At 45.2% G+C, this 23581-nt stretch overlaps 1 protein-coding gene across 1 annotated transcript; it reads left to right on the forward strand.

Moving 5' to 3' along the window:
* The first annotated feature begins 851 nt into the window (after positions 1 to 851).
* Positions 852 to 22831, forward strand: STOML3 (stomatin like 3). Its single transcript, XM_086713174.1, has 7 exons — positions 852 to 1060; positions 14225 to 14328; positions 14408 to 14480; positions 16619 to 16701; positions 18116 to 18319; positions 20207 to 20341; positions 22197 to 22831. The coding sequence occupies exons 1-7, from the start codon at positions 1009 to 1011 to the stop codon at positions 22419 to 22421; spliced, it is 876 nt and encodes a 291-aa protein (XP_086569300.1). The 5' UTR covers positions 852 to 1008; the 3' UTR covers positions 22422 to 22831.
* Positions 22832 to 23581: the final 750 nt, after the last annotated feature.

Consider the following 23581-nt stretch of genomic DNA (forward strand, 5'->3'; position numbering starts at 1 on the left):
GGTGCCATGGCAAAAAAATAAAGAACTAGTCACACCCCTTAAGCAAGTTATCGTATAGTTCAGGGGTCATCAAACATTTTCTGTAAAGGGATAGATAGAAAATATTTCAGGCTTTGCAGGCTGCATGGTGTCTATAGCAAATACTCAACTATGCAGGTGTGGTACAAAAGTGGCCACAGCCAACACAGAAACAAATGGATGTGGCTGTGCTCCAGTAACACTTTATTTACAAAAATAGGCGACAGACCAAATTTGGCTAGCAGGCTGTGGTTAGCCAACGCCTAGTCTAGAGGAAGAAGCAAGTATTAACCAGATAAGTGTGCATGTGGCAACATATGCAAAGGCCCTGTGGCACAGAGGACACAGCTTTAGTGGGGTTCATAGAAGGTCAGTGGGGCTATTTGCCGAGTGAGGGGATTAGCATGTGAGTGAGACAGGAAAGGGAGAGAGGGGCAGACTAGCAGGAACTTTGGGGGCACTTAAAATTTTAGTCTTTGCCATACTAACAGTTGGCAGTCATTGGATTACTTTAAGCAGGATGGCAACATGATCAGATTCAGGTTTTAAAAGATCACTCACTACAGTGTATAGATTGAATTGAATGAAATCTCATCATCTGAAACGTAAGAATAGGTAATCTATATCAACAGTTCATTGTGGTGAACAAATCACACAAGGTGCATAAAAGTGTGTTATGAAATATAAATGATGTAGAGAATTACCTAGAGCTGTTTTACAGGAAGCAAAGGTCATGTTCTTTTGAATGTTCTCTGTGAACAAAGGCAGTCTGAATTCATGAAAGAAATCGTTTTGTTTATGTTAACGGGCTTCCTTCACCAGGGAAACTGCTCCTTGGGGTGCTCCAGAAAGACGAGGGACTTCTCTCTCTCGCTCATTCCGTCTCTGTCTCCTTTCCCTCTCCCAAGCACATCGGGGTGCTGCCTGGAGCCCAGGCCTGGCTCCAAACCCATGAAAATTGGCCAAGCATAAAAGCTTCTCAAGAATGAGATGGATCCTGGGGCATCTTCCCCCGAGAAGCTGGATAAAGAGAATTTAGTGGGTAAGTCCCTCTTTTGTGCCCTAAGCTTGTTTTTTGTACGTTAAGCAGAGCGAGAGTTGTGGCATTTGTGAGAGTTACAGGGTTAGCCATGAAGGGGATGGATACATATCGGGACTGGCGTCAATTCCAGTTGGAGCCCAGGATTTTGGATTCATTGCTTTTTGTGGCTTTGTTTTTTCTTCTCAAACAGCAGTCTATCATCTGCTCTTTTCTTCAGTGTTAGCTAGAATTTGTGTTTGTCTTTACACTCTTTGTTTTTCTTTTTTTGCATTACATAGCAAAGACCCCAGGCTGAAATGTATCCGTTTTCAAATATCAGCTGGTGATGCTGTGATTAAAAAGAAAAGTTGATGTGAGCTGCATCATGTTTGGTACATGGAGAAAAGTTGAGGAAAATAAAAACTTAGGCCATAAGCGCTAACTACTACCTTGAATGGCATGTCGGTATTATGAAGCATTTTGCTTGCATTATAGTTTTAAATATTTTTTTAACGTGTATTCACTTTTTGAGAGACAGAGACAGAGTGCGAGCAGGGCAGGGGCAGAGCGAGAGGGAGACACAGAATCCGAAGCAGGCTCCAGTCCCTGAGCTGTCAGCACGGAGCCCGACGCGGGGCTCGAACTCACGAACCGTGAGATCATGACCTGAGCCGAAGTCGGACGCTCAACCGACTGAGCCACCCAGGCGCCCCAGATTTTTAAATCCTACAATAATTCTGAGGTAGCTTCTTGCATAATCTCATTTTATGAGGGAGAAAACTGAGTTTGGGGGAGCTTAAAAACTTGTTCAACTTCCAGAAAGTGATGATACACATGTGTAGGTATGTGCATATGTGTGAGGAGGGAGAGGGGGTCCTTACCCACCCTCTCTATACTTTATGCTGCTGAAGAAGTCCCAGTGAAAGCTAGAAATAGAGAACACATTTGGCATGATCGATTTGTAAAAGGAAAAGTATACGTGTAGAGATATTTATCTACATCCATATGTTGGAGGCAGTAAATATCCCTTGGAAGCTAAGAGGGAGGTCTCTCGAGAATACCTTCCATTATCTTTTTAAACAAGACGTTTCCTGAGACATTTTAGCTTCCAATCAACAAGAGAAAGCAGCAGCTGGGAAATGGTATGGCTGGAGCTCCAGACCAGTGAGATATTTAAAACTGTCCACAGGGTTACTCGGTTTTGGTTTTTTTTAAATATAGTGAAAACCCTGCACTATCACAGTGCAAACAGACATGGAGCTTATATGTCACAACTTCTGATTTCATATGCTTTTGGCAGTTTATGAGAGATGTGGCATCGGTCATCCTCTGGAGATCGGGGGGGTGAGTTCGCCCTTGCCCTCCTCCATCTTGGATACGTCAAGGAGCTGACCTTAGTTAGTGTTTCACACTGTGCGGAAATTTCCACTTACAAATGTTGAGGGAATTAAATGAGTGATTGAGCCCTTGTTGTCACCTCCAGCAGGAGACTTCTGCGGTACTGTGCCACTAGCTTGTGGCACAAACGTCCGGAAGCCACCAGTGTGCGTCTCTTCCCAACTCCAAGCTCAGTGACATCACAGGGGAGATCAAATCTACAGAGTGCTATAAATTAGGGCTCCCTCCCCCCCTCCACCTGGTTGTTAAACACGTACTCATGTAACGTGTTTACACGTACTCGTGTAACGTACTCATGTAACTCGGGACGACACTACTCATTAGCCGTTGGCTTCTCTCACACTCCTTACTTTGTTCCCTTTCTCTTTAAGACTTAAAGTGAAGCCAATTGGAATCTTAATCATCCAAATCTTGGAATTTCTTCTCCATGTTAATATGAAAAAAAATTTTTCCCAGGGAGTTTTTTACTACACAGGGGGCTTTGGTCCTCATCCCTGGAAGGCCTGGTACTCTAGTTCTGGGATGGGCTTACGATTTTGCATCCAAGGAAGTTGCAAGCTGGTGAGGTTGCCGGGCTGAGACCACACTTCGAGTAGCACAGGATTTCTTTCTAGCAATTCTGTGTTTTCCCTGAAGAATATCCCTTGATGCAAGCTGGGTGCACATTTCAGAGAAACAGGCAGGAGGGAAAATGACTTACAGGTGATGAAAAGATAGTATTTACCAGGAGGGGTTCACTTCAGATTTTACGTTGGGCACCTAAAATCTTTGATTCTCTGAAGAAAGAACCAGGAAGGTGCTGAGACTGTACTTCACTGACTGTTTCTCCACAGGATTGGAAATGAATAGAAAGAGGAAGAACTTGTAACTCTACATCCCCAGGCCCAGGGAAGGTGATCTCGATCTACACACTTTTTATTTTTCCCCTGGGAGGCATCCAGGTTTTCCTGCTGTGGAAACAGAAAGGACTTTTTTCTTTTTTTACTTGATGTGATTAAGTTTCTTATTTAAAGATCCCCTTTTAATATTATAAAGGTATCAAAAATTAAGAAAACTTAGGACAGTCTTGCGGAGGAGGAAACATTTCCCCTTACCCTTCAAAGACTCTTCTGGCTGGCCTCGGAATTAAATTGACCTGAGACTGACTAACGGGAGATAATCTAATTGTGTACAAACAGGAACCCCACATGCATAAGAGGTTCAAAGACAGAAAGAGAAAATGAGGTACATGTGTCATCCTGACCTACGGGATGGGCCAGCGCCCTGGGGCCCCAAAGGGGAGGAGGGCAATTCTCAGGGCAATAAGAGCAGGTGCTTGGTAATTACATGTTTGCTCGGCCACAGAGATGGGTCACTTAGAGAAAATTCATCTCTGGTAAGAACTCTCATTCTGGGAAAACCCCCCGATTTAAGTTCTTCTAGGTAGTTAAGGGAGGAGCAAAGATCTCTCTTGAGCTCACTGGGTCTTGATTTCTCCTCCAAATACTCACATGCCAAAGTAGCCCACTTTAGGGAGATTTGTTCTGACCCCCTTCAGTATAAACCAATCATACTCGCACTGTTCAGAATTAACCACTGTTAATATTTGGGTCAGTTTCTTCCAATATTTTTCCATGCGTGTATTTTGTGCGGATTGGGATCATATCGTGCATAGAATTTTTCCTTCTCCTGCTTTTTTCTTTTAACATCATACCATAGGCATTTTCATGTTTTCATAAATTGTTTACAAAAATATCCGTGATACAATATTGTGTGGGTATGTGGTGGTTTGCTTCATTATCTCTCCACTGGACTCTCAGAGAGTTTTTTACTTACCTGTGTCATAAATAACACTATCACGAGACTGCACCTAAATCTTAAGGACAAAGTATTTGTTGTTGCTGTTGGCCATGCTGTTATTTCATACAGAAAAGGGAGGTTGAGGAGACAGAAGAATGATGCAAGCAGGGGAGAAGACAAACCTTTTCTCTACCCTTTTAGGTTCTTTGGCAGGTCTACTAATTAAATGAACGTGAGACGACTCGCGGGAGAAAAACACCTCGCGTGAACGCGAGAGGCTCTACGACAGTCAGGCAATTGAGGGTTATGTGCCAGCCTGAGCTAAGAAGAAGGGGGCGGTGGGCTGGGGCTTCCAACACACAGGAAGGGGAGAAGAGCAAACGTTTGGTAAATAAATGTTTGTCATACCAGGCAGAAACCGTGGGATACGGAGAGGAATTTAAACGAACAGGTCCTGCCCATCTCCCCTTGGCTAACCACACCCTTTGTAATGATCTCCGATGATCTCTTCCTGGACCAAAAGCTCTTCTTGAGTCTTTTGGGCCTTGCATACCTGCAGTTCAGAATAATCCGTGTGCCAAAGCAGCCCGTTCTGGGGAGGCTCATTCTGGACGCCTTCATGAGGAAAACATGTTCTTCGTTTTCTTCTCATAATGGTATGGGGGTTTGGTACAGCAGTAGCGTGAAGGACAAAATGTGAGGCCAGATGGTTCTCAGTTTAATTGCCTCTCTGGAGAGCAGGCAGAATCTCTTCCGACGGATCATTATTTCCAGACAAGAGGCGTCAAACTGATCACTAAATCTATTGTGCTGCTGAACATCATCCTTTTTGTTTGTTTGTTTTTGAGCATCATTTTTGATCATTCGGTGCATTTGGTTGCCATTCACCTCATTCGTTTGATGAATGAATTTAAAATCTACCGTGTGTCAGGAGATGGAGACCTAAAAATAAAATGCCTGCTCTCAAAGCCCCACAAATCTCCAGGCAAGGCACACGAGTTAGCTGAAAATTACAACGTCCTATGAAAAGCCACGATGGAAGGTGTACGAGAAATTCAGAAGAGGAGCGCCCGAAGGTGGGGGTGAGAGAGAAGACTCTTCCTAGAAGAGGTGACGAGTGAGGGGAGCGGTGTGGCCAGGTGAGGGAGAGGAGAATGGGGGACGTGAAGGGGGGCTGGGGGCCACAAAGGCCCACGCAGAGGCACAAAGATGTGTGAGGACACTCGTGCTTAACTCTAATACAGGTGTTAGCATGTGGCTTAGTCACCTAGACCCAGAGGTGACAGACCATAGCCCTACCACCTGAAAAACTGAACTGAAGATTTCCTCAGAGCCCGTGTGTCAAGCCTGGTCTCCTAATGCGCGCTTGGGTGTTGCTGCATTTGACTGATGGGATGAAGGCTCATTGGAACTCATCGTGAGGAGGCTGCAGGCAAGGTTCCTCTGGGGGGAGGTCATGACACGGGCCGCACGAGGGGCTTCCCTTGGGTTGGCCGTGCTTGAATTCTTAAGCTGAAGGTGGGAGGGCATAAGGCGTTAGAAGCACTTATTTTTACACGTTCTCGAACATTTAAACATTCTATTTCAAAATATGTCTTCCATATTTCTATAAGAGACCCCACGGCACAAAGGAAATCAGTATACGTGTGTCGTCAGGTTCACGTAACTATTCAGCACCGATCATCGTTCTGTGGGTGAGACGTAATTATCACATTTTAGAGAACCCTCGTGGTTATGAAATGTGGTAGTCATAGGTGTAGCGACGATAAGGTCACCACCTAGCTCTGATTTAGTAGTTTTGCACTGAAGATCTGGTCTCTCTCTCTCTCTCTCTTTCTTTTTTTTTTTTTTAATTTTTTTTTTTTCAACGTTTATTTATTTTTGGGACAGAGAGAGACAGAGCATGAACGGGGGAGGGGCAGAGAGAGAGGGAGACACAGAATCGGAAACAGGCTCCAGGCTCCGAGCCATCAGCCCAGAGCCCGACGCGGGGCTCGAACCCACGGACCGCGAGATCGTGACCTGGCTGAAGTCGGACGCTCAACCGACTGCGCCACCCAGGCGCCCCTCTCTCTTTCTTTAAGTAAGAACTTACAGTCAGGGGCTCCATTACTTTAGGAGGCAGATACATTCAGGGGTAGGGATTTATTGTACATTCTTGAAAATGTCGTTCTTGCCCACATAGAGGGGCCATCGTCTGGACGGACCAGAATATCCACAATGTATATGTAGAATCTTATCTGGTAAAAGAAAGCAAATTACCAAATAAATAAATAAATAAATAAATAAAATATTATGTAAGTGCTCAGCGTAAAAAATGCCCCAAAGTTAAAAGACTTAGTGAAGACTATTGCAATAGAGGAGAGAGGCCACAACTCAGTGTGAACCAACTGTGTTGAAACAAAGGCGAATAGGGTTTCTAAAGCCTGGAGCGAGCTACTGGAAAACGAGTGGGGGAGCTTAGGAGATGGTCAGAGGCCATCTGTGTTTGCTAATACACTTCTCTCATCTTTCTGACAGGCGGCATATTTACACCTTGCAGCGAGGTGCCCACGGCAGTCAGGCTCCCGCACCCCACAAAAAATTGGGAGTGCTGCCTTCTTAGAGGATTACATTTCAAAAGAAGGGCTCCCAGGTGCTTGAGAAAATAATCCTAGCAAGAGGCTTTTAAAAATCTTCTTAAAAAAGATTTATGTCTTGGGGTGCCTGGTTGGCTCAGTTGGTTAAGTGTCAGACTCTTGATTTCGGCTCAGGTCATGATCTGGGCTTAGGTCATGATCTCATAGGTTGTGGGTTCAAGCCCCGTGTCAAGCTCTGTGCTGTCAGCACAGAGCCTGCTCCAGATTCTCTGTCTCCCTGTCTCTCTGTCCCTCCACTGATCTCTCTCTCTCAAAACAAGCAAACAAACAAACATACAAACATAAAAAAAAAAAAAAGATGTATGTCTAGAAGGGGCAGAGAAAGAACTTACCATAAGTGTTTCTAAAGAAAATGCACTAAGAAAACAGAGATCAGGGGCCAAGAATCTATAAAAATCTGTTTACTGTTTAGTCAATCTGATGGAAATGTTGAGTTGTTTTTTTTTTTGTTTTTTTTTTTTTAAGTTTATGTATTTTGAGAGGGAGACAGAGAGAGAGAGGGAAAGAGCATGCTTGTGATCAGGGGAGGGTAAGCGAGAGGGAGAGAGATTCCCAAGAGGCTCTGCATTGTCAGCACTGAGCCTGACCTGGGGCTCCAGCTCATGAACTGCGAGATCATGACCATGAGATCATGACCTGAGCTGAAATCAAGAGTTGGACGTTTAACCGATTAAGCCACCCGGGTGCCCTCCAAGTGTCTTGACCAAAATACACCTCTAGGACAATGTTAGGCAGTGTATTGGTTGGTTAGAGGGCCTCCTGATACGGCTAATATCCTTTACATGTAACTTAATCCACGCAACTAGTTATTATTGTATTAACAGAGGAGGAAACTAAGACTTAAGTGGCTTGCGTGGTGAGTAGGATGTCATCCAACTTTCACGTGAAGGCGTCTCAATTACAATGTGCGGTGAATGACTCAGGGCCTCCACTGCTCATCGGGGCCGGGCACTGTGTCCATCTGTCCACAGGCTGGCTTTGCTGAAGGTTTCCCATTCTGTCTGTCCTCTCTCTGAGAATGCAGAGTAAGCAGTGAGTTTTCCATCCTCAATACTAGCCTGACCTTATATCCTCTGGTTTTTATTTGATTGATTGATTGATTGATTTTTAATGTTTATTTATTTTTGAGAAATAGAGTGTGAGCGGGGGAGGGTCAGAGAGAGAGGGAGACACAGAATCTGAAACAGGCTCCAGGCTTTGAGCTGTCAGCACAGAGCCCGACACGGGGCTCGAACTCACGGACCTTGAGATCATGACCTGAGCCGAAGTCGGACGCTTGACCGACTGAGCCACCCAGGCACCCCTGTTTGAACTATTTATTGAAGTGTGAGATACATACACGTAAGTGCTTATCTGGAGAGACTGAATAGACAAACAGACAATGGCTGGACCATATATAAAAATAGAACTCTGAGGAACAGCCTGTAGCTGCCTGTCCCCCAAAATAACCCCCTTTGTCTGTAATAACCAGCCCAGGAAGCCAGCCTGTCAGGAAGTCAGTCTTGCAAGAAACTAGATTGTTATCTCTAGTGACAACTCAGGAAGCTAAACAATAACTTCTGTAACTATCAGTCCCAAAGGGCCTAAATAACTGACAGCTTCTCTACTTTTCGTCCCTGCTTCCAACTTAGGACCAACTAACGAAAGCCAAGTCTGCTCCTTTACCCAATCACAGGGGATGCCTAGCTTCCAGGGAGCCCAGCTGTAGCTTCCCCATGCCAACAGCCTCCAGTTGCCTGAAGCCTTCCCCCTTTTCCACCATGAAGCCCCCCGACTCCTCTGTCCGCCTTTCAGTCTCTGACAAAACTCAATGACAGAGGCTGACTCTTGTGCCAGATAGCAAGGCTCTGGATAAAGAAACTTTGCTGTTCTTATTTGATTGGTCTTTGTGTATTTCCACAGCCTTGATATGTGTAAGTCTATGCGATCACCACCCTGATCGAGATATGGAAAATAACAGCACCTAGAAAGTTTCCTCATCCCTTCCCAGAAAATACCCAACCCCATTAATTAGAGACAGCTACTACTCTGAATTCAAACCTAATACATTAGTTTTGCTTGTTTTTGGATGAGATGATGCAAAATAAGTGAGCTCTTACAGTATATATTCTTATACATAGGGTAAGAATATATATAAGTATAATATAATAAGTATATTACACATGGGATCAAAACACATGCCCTCTTGGGTCTGGCTTATTTTGCTCAATATTTTGTTTTGAGATTCATCTGTATTTTGCATATGGTGGTAGCTTTGTCTTTTTTTCTTTTTCTTTTTTTTTTTTTTTTAAATTTTTTTTTCAACGTTTATTTATTTTTGGGACAGAGAGAGACAGAGCATGAACGGGGGAGGAGCAGAGAGAGAGGGAGACACAGAATCGGAAACAGGCTCCAGGCTCTGAGCCATCAGCCCAGAGCCTGATGCGGGGCTCGAACTCACGGACCGCGAGATCGTGACCTGGCTGAAGTCGGACGCTTAACCGACTGCGCCACCCAGGCGCCCCTGTCTTTTTTTCTTTCTGGGTAGTACTCCTTTATATGAGAATGCCACAATTTTATTTATTCATTTTACTATTGATGGGTTAGGGTGGCTCTACATTTCTTGAATTTTATGAATAAAATTGCGATGACCATTCTTGAACGTGTTTTCACTGTCATTACCTCTCATTTCTCTTAAGTATTATTTAGAAGTTGAAGACTGAGTCATAGAGCCAGTGTGTTTAACTTTAGTAGATATTTTCAAATAGTTTTTCAAGCTGATCATGTCAATTTGCATACTTGAGGGTTCACTGGGGCACAACCTTGCCACAATGTGGTATTGTCTGTCCTTAACACTTGCCTCTCTGGAAGCCGTGTATTATTATCTCATGGTGGTTTTGCTTTTCATTTTCCTGATGTGTAGTGTATGTCCTTCTGTTCTGGCGTTTTGAAACAATGTCACAAAAACCCAAACAGCTCTTTCTGCTTAGAGAAGAAATAACTGTTTTGTAGTAACACGGATCTGGGGGCAAGGGTCGTATGTAGTATTGACCTGATATTTAAAGACTATTGACCGAGCCAAAGTAAGAAATAAGCAACCAAGTCACCTCGCCTGCTTTACTAAAATTCGTTTCTACTTCGAGCGCCATATAAGTGGGGATTTGGAATAATCTCCCTTACTTCCTGGCCTCATCCAAGTAAGTTGTCAATCTTGCTTTAAGCGTTTACCCCTAGTCCTAAAGGTAATGTAAGTTTCCTCTGGTGCTACAGGCTGGGGCTAAATGCAGAAACAAAGCCCCAGAGGTATGGCTCTGTAAGTGAGGCTCCGTTTTGCCTCATTGCCTAAATCATTAAAGGCACACAGGAATTACTGTCAGTTTGGGAGACGTGTGGGTCCCAGTTTACCTAAAAAGAGATTAAGATGATGATGACACCACTAACCGGGAAGTTTTCGGGCTGCAAAATGAAGGCTTGGCCTCCGTTATCCCTGAGGTCCTTCCAGCTGAAAGTCCCGGGGTCCTTCCCCCCAGGGTCAGCAGTGCAGGGTCTCGGGTTCTGTGCGTCACAGCTCTACCTTTCTCTTTCCAGCTCGAAGGAAGTGTAGTGATTGAACATACTGCTGTTCTTTGTCACAGTCACATACAGGAGGGAACCGCCGCTTACATTGCCAGGGGGACATTTCCTAGAAGGCAGCACAGCAAAGACCTGACCCTGTGACTTGTCCCTCTTGTCTCTCTCCTGCAGACATGAACCCTTGCTGGCAAGTTCCCCATCTTCTCCTCCTTTGTATCCTCGGCCCCAGCATGATGCCTGGTCTAGAACTGGGAAAATACTGCTAAACGGAGGGATGAGAAATCGAGAGGAATTTGTTGGGGGTGGCAAAACCCAGTTCTCTGCTGGGCAGTGAGCGTACGAGGATGGCCATGTGATACTGTGACAATTACAGAAAAGACACCTCCGTGGATTTGGAGGAAGCAGGAGAGAATTAGGCGTGCCGCGAGCTTAGCGGGTTAATGCCGAGGTTGTATGGGGCCCTTTCCTTCCGTCAGGAAGGCTCCTGCAGCAACCTTGTGGAGGCTGCAATGGAGGCGCGATGGGAGGTTCCTGAAGATCCTTGGTAACACAATCCCTGCCCATCTTCTCAGTCAGAATGGGGAGCCTGGGTCCCGCTTCCCAACACTTGCTTCGTGGGTTCTCTGTGAAGGGGAGGCTGGAAGATCGCCTCTGCTCAAAGCCTGTACAGCTGGCTGGCCAGGCTGGCTGCTGGGCCTGCAGGGAAGCTGGGTAACTGTGCTCCCAGCCCCACTTTAACGACGGCTAATGACACCCCCGGGCTCCTCAATTCTCCCAGCGGTAGTGGCCTGGGGGATGCTAATGCTCAAGGGTAAATCTGGGCAGATTAATCACACTCTCATCTGTTGTGTCTCAGCAAGTTTAGTACCTAACAGAGCCTCACTGGCAGCTGGTGACGCAAGGGCTTGATGGGGCTCCGGAGGCATGCCGACGGTTGGGGGGGACGGGCCTGGTTCTCCGCCGCAGACACTTGCTCATGCAGCGTGGTGTTCAGAGCGTAGCTGGTCTGGAAACGTCTAGCGCTCCCTCAGGGCACAGAGTGTAGCTCGTGTCCTTGTTGGAGCCCAGCTACCTGTGTGCCTTGCCCTGCTGGAGTCACAGCCCCGGGACACCCCAAGGGGCCTGAATAGCAACGACGTCACCGAGATTCCAGGGAAGTGCAACTTGTCCCCGAGAGAACGTGTACGAGCACGGGTTCGGGGGCGGGGGGGGAGGGGGGGACAGTGTGCGGTAATTACGAAGAATGAGGTCGATCTGCACGTGCTGACATGAAGCATCTCTAAGATACGTTCGGTTTTTAAAAACGGAGTTTAATGTGGTGCCACAGCTCACCAAATCTACAAATGTAAGCATTTTTAATGCTTGTTTATTTATTTTTGAGAAAGAGAGAGAGAGAGAGAGAGCACAAGCAGGGGAGGGGCAGAGAGAGACACACACAAAATCTGCAGCAGGCTCCAGGCTCTGAGCTGTCAGCACAGAGCCCAATGCCAGACTTGAACTCATGAACTGTGAGATCATGACCTGATCTGAAGTTGGATGCTTAACTGACTGAGCCACCCAGTGGCCCCGAAGCCAAATGTTTTCTAATGATAGTTACATGTATATAAATACATTGAATCGGTCTATAATGAAATGCACCAAATCAACAACTATGGGACCAATCTAGATAAAAGTGGACTAAGGGGAGGACGGTCAGGGGGACTTTGGTTTTATCCATGTTGCTTTGGATTTTTTTTTTTTTTACAATAAGAATGTTTATAAACAGGCTGTGTCATTAATAATAGTTTAAAAAGCACTAATAAGCAAAATGCAGCAAAGATTCTATTAGAATGTACAAAATGTCTTTTTAGCCTGCATAATGATAGTCGAATCCACTTCAGTGTGGTCCGAGGCTTTGGAAGGTGATATTTTAAAAATGTAAACTTTGGGGGCTCCTGGGTGGCTCAGTGGGTTAAGCGTCCGACTTCAGCTCAGGTCATGATCTCACAGTCCGTGAGTGTGGGGCTCTGTGCTGACAGCTCAGAGCCTGGGTAAACTTTGGGTATGCAGCCCAGCCCTTATTGCTATTGACTATATCTTTATGTGTGTCTAGAGCCTATTAAAGGGCATTTGCCCCCAAGTTTTTAATACTAAATATGTGTCTAAAACTTAGATGCTTCTCATCTGTCGGAATGTCATAATTGAGAAGACTCAAAATATCTAGTGAGGAGAAGCATGTGGAAATAGCCACGGTGTCACAGTGTGCCCTTGATGACAGTGTGGGGTGGTCTGAAGTCTTTGAAGGGCACTTACCGCTTAACAAAATTGTAAATACTCATCTCTTTGACCTAACGCTTTCACTGCTAGGCATTTACCCTACATAAAGTGTGTAAAAACACATATTAGAAAGCACTCATCACAAGATTGTTTGTAAGCGCGAAATCCTAGAACTCTCCTGAATGTTCATACACTTCTGGCGTGGGCACTGACGAGCCAGTAACAGTAAAGTGGATAAGTGAGGATGCTTTTGAGGTGGCATCAGTTAGACCTAGTGACTTCCGCGGCTGAACAGGGAAGGGACAGTGATAACCCTGTGTCTCTAACGTGGACAATAAGGTGCATGGTTTAGGCATTAATGGAGCTAGAGATAGTGCATGTTGTTTGTGGAATTATCTGTGGGAAGGCATCTAGTATGTGCAGTTAATTCGGGTGCTTGTGTGGAGAATAGGACTCAGTTGGAGGAAGTGTGGGGTGAGGTGGGGCGGTCGTCAAGAAGAGGAGAGGGAGAAGGAATGAGAACGAAAAAGAGGGTGGAATAGTGAATATAAACAATAAAATAAGCATACAGGGTCAGCCAGACCTGTGGGTTTTACAAACATGAGCTCGAAAACCTGAGAAATTATGTAATTGAAGTGGTGAAAGCTACCAAGTTTTAAGTGATTGGAGTCTGATTTGAAGTTAGCATTGTAGGGCAATAGTCTTTAAGCCAAAATGGCCCTGTTATCATAACGTGGGATTAGCAAAAAGACATCCAATGTAATGAGTCAGTGTAACAAGATTCTGTGAAAAGTCAGAAATGTCAAATATCAGTGGCTGACAAGTCCCTGTAATATCTGTAAAATGAGAATAAGAGTAATAATATATATTTACTAATGTAGATGTTAATGTATGGGCCAAGTGCCATATAAAAATTATCTCATTTAGTCCTCATCAAATCCTTCAAGCTAGTTGACTGCCATCCCCAGCCTATAGATGAGGAAGTGGAGGCTTAGAAAGATTGAGTGCCTTGCCTAAGACCGCAGCACCGGCAGGTGAGAGATCTCTCGTAGAAGCTCATACCTTGGGCTCTTCAAAATGGTTTTCCTGCCACACTGTCTCCCTTTGGGGGTAATGATACCTACCTGTCTCCCTAAAGGATTGTCTTGAATTTCAACCTGGAGAATCCTGGGGGCAAAGGAAGTTGTCTTTTAAAATGGTACCCTAATGATTCTGATGTAGGTAGTCCATACTCTGGGCAACAGTGTTTTATATGTTTTGAGGATTATAAACCATGTCAATCCTACCAAATAGAATGGTAGTTATTATTACTGATTGCTATGAGAGTTTGCTTGGAAGGGACAGGTCAATTTCAGTCTAAAGCCCTGAGTGAATAGTGTGTGTGTGTGTGTGTGTGTGTGTGTGTGTGTTTACTGCATTTATAGGTGTGCATGGATTTAGATCTCCGCCCCAGTGCCATCAGGCATGGCCAGCCATCTGGGTAGTATCCTTACTCATGCAGCTGAATGGCTTTTTCTAAGAACCACATAAATTACAGGCTTGCTTCCTCCTCATTTTCTAGGCATCAGCAGTAAACGGCTTGGTGTCTGTGGCTGGATCCTGTTTTCCCTTTCTGTCCTGTTGATGATCATTACCTTCCCCATCTCCATATGGATGTGCTTGAAGGTAATACCCTGGGAAATAAATTGGACTCTGTATGAGCTGATGAACCATTAAGACTAAATGCTCTCCCTTAATCTCTTAGATCATTAAGGAGTATGAACGTGCTGTTGTATTCCGACTGGGACGCATCCAAGCTGACAAAGCCAGAGGGCCAGGTAGGACACTGTGGGTGCCCCTGACAAGGATCACGGGCACCTAATACTATGACTATTGCCACCAAAACTTTTCCCGGCACCTTCTACTGAGAAGAAAAAAAAATCACAGGAAGCTGGAACCCTTGCCTCTCTGTATAATTGAAGGATGTGGTTCTGTTATGCAAGTAAATATGAATGACCACTAAACCATTAGTTTGAGAGTTTGGAAATCTGTTTCTGTCTCTTAACATTTCCCTCCGAGAGATTCAATGAACCTGAGCAAACAGTGGCTCTGTTACGTTGGCTGGATGTCACTTATTACCGAGACCACTAAAGGAGTGACAGAAGAATGAGGAGAGGGAGTAAATGGCCAAGGTAGATGATTAAATTACTCGGGAAGAATATTCCAGGAGCTGGTTTTTGATTCTCCGTCTTCAAAAAGAGCTAATGGAAAAGTAAAAGGCAATTTCCTCTTCTGGCAAGTAGATTAATAGAAATATAGAGCTGGAAGCCATTGTAGAACTCCTTTGGCCAAAGGTAGCATTTCTTTTCATCTTTTCTCTTAGAATGAAGAGTGTTCTAAATTCATGTTGTACAAGGATGGGGTTTGGGAGAGGGGGCGTGAGAAGGTCTGAGGTACTAAAACTCTAGAAGTTAGATATTGATTTAATTCTCGTAACTTCTCTTGGTCTACGTGTAGTTGAACTATATGAAGTGGCTAATATTTGTTTTTGACTCTCAAACATGACAATTTCATGGGATAAATTCTACTATTTTGAAAGGAGAGGTCACCAAAAATAGCATCCTAGAGGATACATGAAAAAGACGGGTTATCTGCAATACCTCTCTAATAACATTTGTTTCCTTCTCCTTGTTATGATGTATGTGAGTAAACACGTTCTCTGTCCAGCTGGAATATAACCCCTCTGGGGGGGCAGGACCTCTCTTATCCACTGTGATACTGCAAGTGCTCTGCACTTGACCATGCACCATGGTAGGCACTCAGATACCTGTTGCATAAAAAAATATAAGAAATTTCAAAAGCAGAAGCTTGCTAAAGACAGTTGGTCATTTCAAGTAGTATACTCCTACTTGTGTAACTCTGTAAAGGACCTAAGAGAAAGAATGCAAGAATTATTTATGATGGATGGTCTCATGAGTTTGTCCAAATAGAAGTGTTAGACTCATCCAACTCAGGTGTATCGGACCAAGGTTGACCCCTTGTTGGTTATGTTGCATTTGGTGCGGCCAAATGTATAAGCAGGGTAAAGTTGGATAACTTGGAGGACTCTAGAGAAAACTGTATCTCTCTTAAATGAGTTTTCCCAGAAGATTTCACCACTAGATGTCCCAGGATAACTACTCTCGTCATACGTGTCTCTGGGGCTGAGTTACCTCAGAAAACCATAAGAACTAGAGGGAAACAAGCCAAATTGCTAATGGAAAACCTCTTCACTTTTGTAAATTGTCCATTATGCTTTAATAATGCAAGTGTTAGTAATAAGTTTTGCCAATTCTTTTTTTTATATGAAATTTATTGTCACATTGGTTTCCATACAACACCCAGTGCTCATCCCAATAGGTGCCCTCCTCAATGCCCATCATCCACTTTCCCCTCCTTCCCATCCCCCATCAACCCTCAGTTTATTTTCAGTTTTTAAGAGTCTCTTATGGTTTGGCTCCCTCCCTCGCTAACCTAACAATAATAACTAGTTGTGCGGATTAAGTTACATGTAAAGGATATTAGCCGTATCAGGAGGCCCTCTAACCAACCAACACACTGCCTAACATTGTCCGAGAGGTGTATTTTGGTCAAGACACTTGTAGGGCACCCGGGTGGCTTAATCGGGGAAATGTCCAACTCTTGATTTCAGCTCAGGTCATGATCTCATGGTCATGATCTCGCAGTTCATGAGCTGGAGCCCCAGGTCAGGCTCAGTGCTGACAATGCAGAGCCTCTTGGGAATCTCTCTCCCTCTCGCTTACCCTCCCCTGATCACAAGCATGCTCTTTCCCTCTCTCTCTCTGTCTCCCTCTCAAAATACATAAATAAACTAAAACAGAAATCCTTAAAAATAATGTATCACATAACTAGGATATGATTTGTTGCTGTTATTTACCATAAGGTAAGATTTTAAGCTATATTTTCATTTTCTTAGGCTTGATCCTGGTCCTGCCCTGCATCGATGTGTTTGTCAAAGTTGATCTCCGAACTGTTACCTGCAACATTCCTCCACAAGAGGTAACGCTGGTTAAAGCTAAATCACTAGAAATAAAACCTGTATCTTCCCCATTACATGGCCAGTTGACATTTTACAGTTCATTTTCAAACTATAGGAGGCCTGCTTGAGAAGCCGTAGGTGGGTCCTAAAACCACTGGGCTTTGCTTTGAGAATAAAGCCAAGGGCAAGGGTTGGATTGCTCTAAGCCTTGGAATGGCTGGGAGGGGAAAGTGCCAGAGGATAGAGAGAAAAGGTACAGTTGGCAGAGAATCTGGGTGGGGAACAATAGACAAGATGCTCGGAAGAGTCAGGTAAGTTGTATAAAGGAGCTAAATTTAATTTGGTGGAGGGCAGGGTTTGGTTATGATATTATCCTTGCTGTCATCTTTCCAGAAGGTGATATATATATATATATATATATATATATATATATATATATAGTGAGTGGATACAGCACAGTGGCTGGTCCTGGGGAAAGAACAGACATTGCACAGAGCCCACTGGCATTTTAAGAACTGTTTTCAGTTCTTAAAGCACTGTAAATAAATATCCAAGACCAGTAACTGGGCAAAAAGGGAGGAGAAACAGAGTTACTAATAAGAAGGACTCATGAAGAGGAAAGAAAATAGGAGTGGGACCTACAATGTGGGAGGGCAGAGGTGACGAGAGGGTTATGAGTCAACGTTAGTTTTCTTTTCTCTGGCCCAGGAAACTCGGTCAAGACCCGGCAATCCTCTCACCGTGCCCCTGGTGGGAACTGAAGAGTCCTTACTTTGGGATTCGGCCTGTGTCATGAGAGCGTTTGGGATGCCTTGCGACTTATCGTGGGCCTTTTCATCAACAGTTCTAGATGGGAGAGGGGAGGCCTAAGTTCTGCTCCTATGCCAGAGATCTCTCAGTGGCTGCAGAGACCCTTGTCACCTCACTCAGAACGATTAAGGCAGAGCCTCTGTAAAATATAGACTATAGAACATCCTCTCTGAATGCAGAACGCGGTCTCCGGTGACATCTATGTTTTCTAAGAAGCACTGCTGTTCGTCAAATATGATAAAAACTGAAAACCAAAATGTTTTCAGGCATCAGGGAGACAAGCGTTCTACCTCTGTTTAGAGAGTAGAATTGCAGAGAGGTGCTCTTGCTACGTTGTAAAATACAAGTGCTGATTCTCACCAGCGCAAATCAAGGGCCTCGGGGTGTAAGACTTCCCTGAGATGAAGTTACAGGGCTGGGGACGGACTATAAACGTATAGGAATTTTTGTCGCCAACTACAATGATGTTGTACTCAAGCCAGGGCGGATTTTGGGTGATGCTGGCACGAGCCGTAATCATTAACGCTCTCCTCCCGTGGAGAGGGCTCTTAGGCTGGCTGGCACTTTGTCAGTCGCTGTGCCAGTCGTAGTAAACACGTGCTTTTCCCTGTTCTTGCCCTCCAGATCCTCACCAGAGACTCTGTGACTACCCAAGTGGATGGAGTCGTCTATTACAGAATCCATAGTGCTGTCTCTGCAGTGGCTAACGTCAACGATGTCCACCAAGCCACGTTTCTGTTGGCTCAGACGACTCTGAGAAATGTCTTAGGGACGCAGACCTTGTCCCAAATCTTAGCTGGCCGAGAGGAGATCGCCCACAGCATCCAGGTAAAGATGCTGGGAATGAAAAGCCCGTATCTTTAGTCGGTTCATTTTAGTGATCAGTAATCACCAAACATCAGCAGTTCTAAGAACCCCTCTCACGTGCATGCACACACACTCACACAAAAACCATACGTGCGCGCACACACACACACACACACACACACACAGGGCCGCTGTAAACATTGGGCCTCAGTGTTTGGTTTTATTCCTTTCTAATCACAAGGTATAGATTTTGTTTATGTATTTATTTATTTAAAAAAATTTTTAATGTTTTATTTTATATTTGAGAGAGGGAGAGGGAGACCCAGAATCTGAAGCAGGCTCCGGGCTCCGAGCTGTCAGCGCAAAGGCCGACGCGGGGCTCAAACTCACGACTAGTGAGATCATGGCCTGAGCTGAAGTCGGACGCTTAACCGACTGAGCCACCCAATCTACAAGGTGGATTTAAATTTTGGAGCAGGAGAAGGGGAGCCATAGCAATTGTACACTTCACCCATTTTGTTTGGAATTCGAAATTATGACTTAGCATTGTTCACGTTAGCTTTTCTGAAGAGCTTAGAGTCCTTTTTAGCTTAGGTTACTCCAGAAGAGGGGCCGCCATTTCTCAGTCAGCCCATGTGTTTCTGCATGTAAGTGGAATATTAAAACAGGATTCGATGGAGACAGCACGGGCCTGCCATCCCTGGAAAATCTGACATCACACTACCAATATCAGTAATGACGTCGGTAGTAACCATAATTATAATATTCATGAGGACGTTGCAGGCAGCCTCCTCACCTCTTGCACACCCCAGTTTATAGACAGATTTGTGTATGTTTTTTAAATCAATTATGTTTTGATTCTGAGCCTCCCTTCCGTACCTTAGGGGGGAAATTCAACTTGGTCTTGGCATCTCCTCAGTCCCTACCGTTGGCACAGAGTCCCCAAGGTTTCATGAGATAATATCAGTTCTGCATAACCCTCCAAATCATTTGTAAGAGCCCCATGAGTTTGACAAGTTGGATGTTTCCCCTGCCACCGTCTGGTCACTGGCTCCTTGGGAGGTCTCCTCATCTCCCCGGGTTCTGCAGACATCATGGAAAGGCGAGAGATCACTTGCCATTTGGTAGCACAGAGATCTCTACTGCTTGTCTGATCTTATTGTTTTGCAAGGCAGTTTTTTTTTTCATCCCTCCCCATCCAGGATAACCGACGTGCTATCCTAGGGTGGTCTTAAGTTTTTACAGAGGACAAAAATATCTTTGATTATAGGCTGCTTGTGCTCTACAAAAAAAAAAAAAAAAAAAAATTGTGCCTGGCTACCTGTTTAAAACTGGACACAGGGCAGAGGTTAAATGGAGCAAGGCACGTAATATCTCAAAAAGTACCCTACAGTATTTATTGAGTTACCGTGAGGCACTGGTAGATTTCTTACATATATAGTCTCCAAGTCTCACGAGAATCCTGAAAGGAAATCTTTTAAGGATGAGAAAACTAAGAATCAGAGAGGTTAAGCAACTGGCCCAATGATGCACAGCTGCAATGGCAGAGCTGGGACAAAATCCAGGAATGTCTGAGGAGCCAGTGTGCTGCTGCCTGCTTGATGTCCGTGGCAAGAAAATGTGGGCTATTTGCTCAGCTCTAGGTGGATGACATTAGGAATAGTTTGGGGGTCAATCCCGATAGCTTTTGAAAGATCTATCTGGCTATGCTTCTGAATCCTTCCTGGGATTCACTTCAATTCCTGGACGTGATCGGTAAGGACTCCTATTCCTTTCCCAAACGGTCCCACTCCAAATGCCGTGAATACAAAAGGAGAAAAAAAAGAGGGATTTCTCTTGCAAATAGAAAGCACATCCGTAATATCACCTGTCTTCTGAACCGTGGCCTTTCTTTTGCTTTGGAAACAGACCTTACTTGATGATGCCACCGAGCTGTGGGGGATCCGGGTGGCCCGAGTGGAAATCAAAGACGTCCGGATTCCCATGCAGTTACAGAGATCCATGGCAGCCGAGGCAGAGGCGACCCGGGAAGCCAGGGCCAGGGTAAGGGCTACTCTGTCTACACTGCAAGATGCCTCCCCTTGGAGCAGACAGGAACAGACCTTGAATGGAAGATCAGGCATTCTCCATTATTTTGTTAAGAAAAGGGTTTCTTTTTCACGGTCTTTACTGCGAATTTCTTCCTGAATTAAAAGGTAATGGGCAGCTTCACGTACCTTGAGGAAGTCTGGCAATAGGTCTTGGGTCAGGGGCGACTCAGCGAGGTGGGTCCTAAGTCGGGCTGCATTTCAGAGTCTCCTAGAGAGAACTTAAGGCAGCAAACACTAATTCCCAGGCCTCACCTCGGACTCAGCAAAGCAGAGTTTCTTGTGGCTCAGGAATCTACATTTTTTATTTTTCTTATTTATTTTTTAAAGTTTATTTATTTTTGAGACAGAGAGAGACAGAGCATGAACAGGGGAGGGGCAGAGAGAGAGGGAGACACAGAATCGGAAACAGGCTCCAGTCCCTGAGCTGTCAGCACAGAGCCCGACGCGGGGCTGGAACTCACGGACCGCGAGATCATGACCTGAGCCGAAGTCGGACGCTCAACCGACTGAGCCACCCAGGCGCCCCCAGGAGTCTACACTTTTTAAAGCTAACGACTGTGTGTGGTTTGTTTTTTTTAATTGAAGTATAACTGGCAAAGCTAGATTAGTTTCAGGTTGTCAACACACTGATTCAACAATCCTGTACTCATCATTAATCCGTGCTCATCGCACTAGGTATACTCACCATCTGAGAGCTGGTAATTCTGAGGTAGCCAACCGGTGCCTGTCTTTTGAACATTATTGTTAAAGTGCCTACTGGATTAAGAGTGAGTGGTGGTGGTAATTAAATGCAGTCCGGGTCAGAATTACAAAATGCGAGCATAGCCTGGCCTCGAATGCTCTTGAATCTGTTGGACCTACGGTCTTCACGTCTGCATGGATGGGTTTCCTAGAGTGTCAGCAACCAACTAAGATGGGGGGCGTCTGGGTGCCTCAGTTGGCGAAGCGTCTGACTCTTGATTTCAGCACAGGTCGCGATCTCACGATCGTGGGATCGAGCCCTGCCTCAGGCTCCACGCTGAGTGGGGAGCCTGCTTGAGATTCTCTCTCTCTCTCTCTCTCTCAAAATAAATGAATAAACGTTAAAAACAGAGCCCACTAAGAGAAACCTTTCGCGTACCCTCTTCAGAATCTTCCTTGTGAACCAGTGCAAGTTTTCCTCTGCTCCCATCCCTTCCCCAGCTCTCATTAATCTGCAAAGCTCCAGCGGCTTCTCAGCAGTGGGCTTGGAGGATGCTTTGGCACAGAGGCAAAGAGCGCTCACAGCTGGGCTGGGGCAACCCAGGGGCAAGTCGGTCTTGGTGGGGAGAGAACTAGGTGGGGGGAGGGAGCTCTAAAGGGAACCTTCTAGTACTATCAGAGTGGCACTTGTAGTCAAGAGCAGAGAGAGCTTCAAACGTTGGTTCTCACGTTGTAAGAATGAGACGAAGCTGACAACAGAATAAAAGAAAAACATCTCCTAGGATAAGTGAAAACCCCAGAAAGAAGCCAGTTGGAGGCTTTGAATTTCAGACTTGTCTTAGTTTGAGTTAAAGTCAGGGCTTTTATTTTGTTTGCACATGAAATCTGGGGACTCCTAATTCGCACAGTCTCTCCCGGCTTCCCACAACCTCTTCATATTCCCCTGATCACATTAAGACGTGAAACTCTCACCCCCACCAACGAAGCAAGTAGAAGAGACCCTTGTGGGAAAGTGGGGGCTGGCAGGGAGGCGTCCCTATGCAGCCGCCGCAGCCGCCGGAAGCAGAAAGCACTAGTTACACCTGTAAACTTTGATGTCTGAACTTTTTGTGTTTCCGTCCCTTTAGGTCCTTGCAGCAGAAGGAGAAATGAATGCTTCCAAATCTCTGAAGTCAGCCTCCCTGGTGCTGGCCGAGTCCCCCATAGCCCTGCAGCTGCGTTACCTGCAAACCTTAACCACCGTAGCCACAGAGAAGAATTCCACCATTGTGTTTCCTCTGCCCATGAATATCCTGGAGGGCATTGGTGGTGTCAGCTACAACGACCGCAAGAAGGTTCCTGACAGAGCCTGAGGTCCCCCGGCTGTAGCCAGCCTTTGCTTTGGGAGTTGTTTCTGTCTGTCAGAAGAACTCAGCGGTAGAAGTGCGGAGAATCCCAACATTATTGAAGCAGAGGACTCCCCAGCTGGAATAGCATTAGCGAGGAAATGCCATAGAGGCTAAAAAAAGGAGGGCTGTGTACTTTTATTATTCAAGAGCATGAACAGCATGATCCTTATTGTATTCAGTTAGCCGGCCTTCCTGACTTAAGGAGGGAGATTTTTGCAGTGAGGGGAAGAAATCCTTGGGTGACTGTGACTAAGATTTCGGCATTACTTTTGATTGGTTTGAGGACGTTCTCTAGATAATTTATAAAGTCACACAGGCCACCTGTTTACACGAGATGTTTGCTTTATAATTCCCGAGTAAAATTTCCAATAATCGCCACAAACTCCCACGATGTTTGAAATTCTGATGGATTTCTAAAAAAATGTTCATTTATTTTTGAGAGGGAGAGCGTGTGCACGCGGGGGAGGGGCAGAGAGAGAAGGGGGCAGAGGTTTCAAAGCAGGCTTGATGCTGACAGCAGAGAGCCCGATGCGGGGCTCAAACCCACGAACCATGAGATCGTGACCTGAGCTGAAGTCAGACGCTTAACTGACTAAGCCACCCAGGTGCCCCAATTCTGATGGATTTGGACGTTAAGGACGGAAGAGGCACTGAGGCTCCCAGCTGCAAACTCATCGCCAACCCCCAGAGCAGCCTGTACTCCCCTCTCTTGGTGCCCGTGCCCCTGCCCGGAGTGGCAGTCAACGCGCAGTGGCCTGGCACCTTTGTCGCAGGTGGGACAGGGCATGGTGTTTAGATACGAGAATGCTCCTATCTAACCCATTGGTTGAAATCACTGGGGAACATCTTCCTGTGGACTTCATGTTTTCACTCCATTATTAGTCCCAAGAGCCACCAGTCATTAAGAATTGTTTGTAAACTCTATTGGCCCCCTCAAAAAAACACACAAGAAAACAAAAAACAAAGCAAAAAACCCAACAACAACAACGACAAAACACACACACAAAACACCCGCTAAACATAAAGAAGCCACAGAATAGAATATAGATGTGATGTATTTTAAAAATTGCTTTGTCAGAAACTTTTTGTTGCCATGGTGCAATTTTCTTTTGAGTTCTATTCTG

The sequence above is a fragment of the Puma concolor genome, chromosome A1 (genome assembly GCF_028749965.1).
Source record: "Puma concolor isolate L17-30 chromosome A1, mPumCon1.1.hap2, whole genome shotgun sequence".
Classification (NCBI taxonomy): Eukaryota; Metazoa; Chordata; class Mammalia; order Carnivora; family Felidae; genus Puma; species Puma concolor.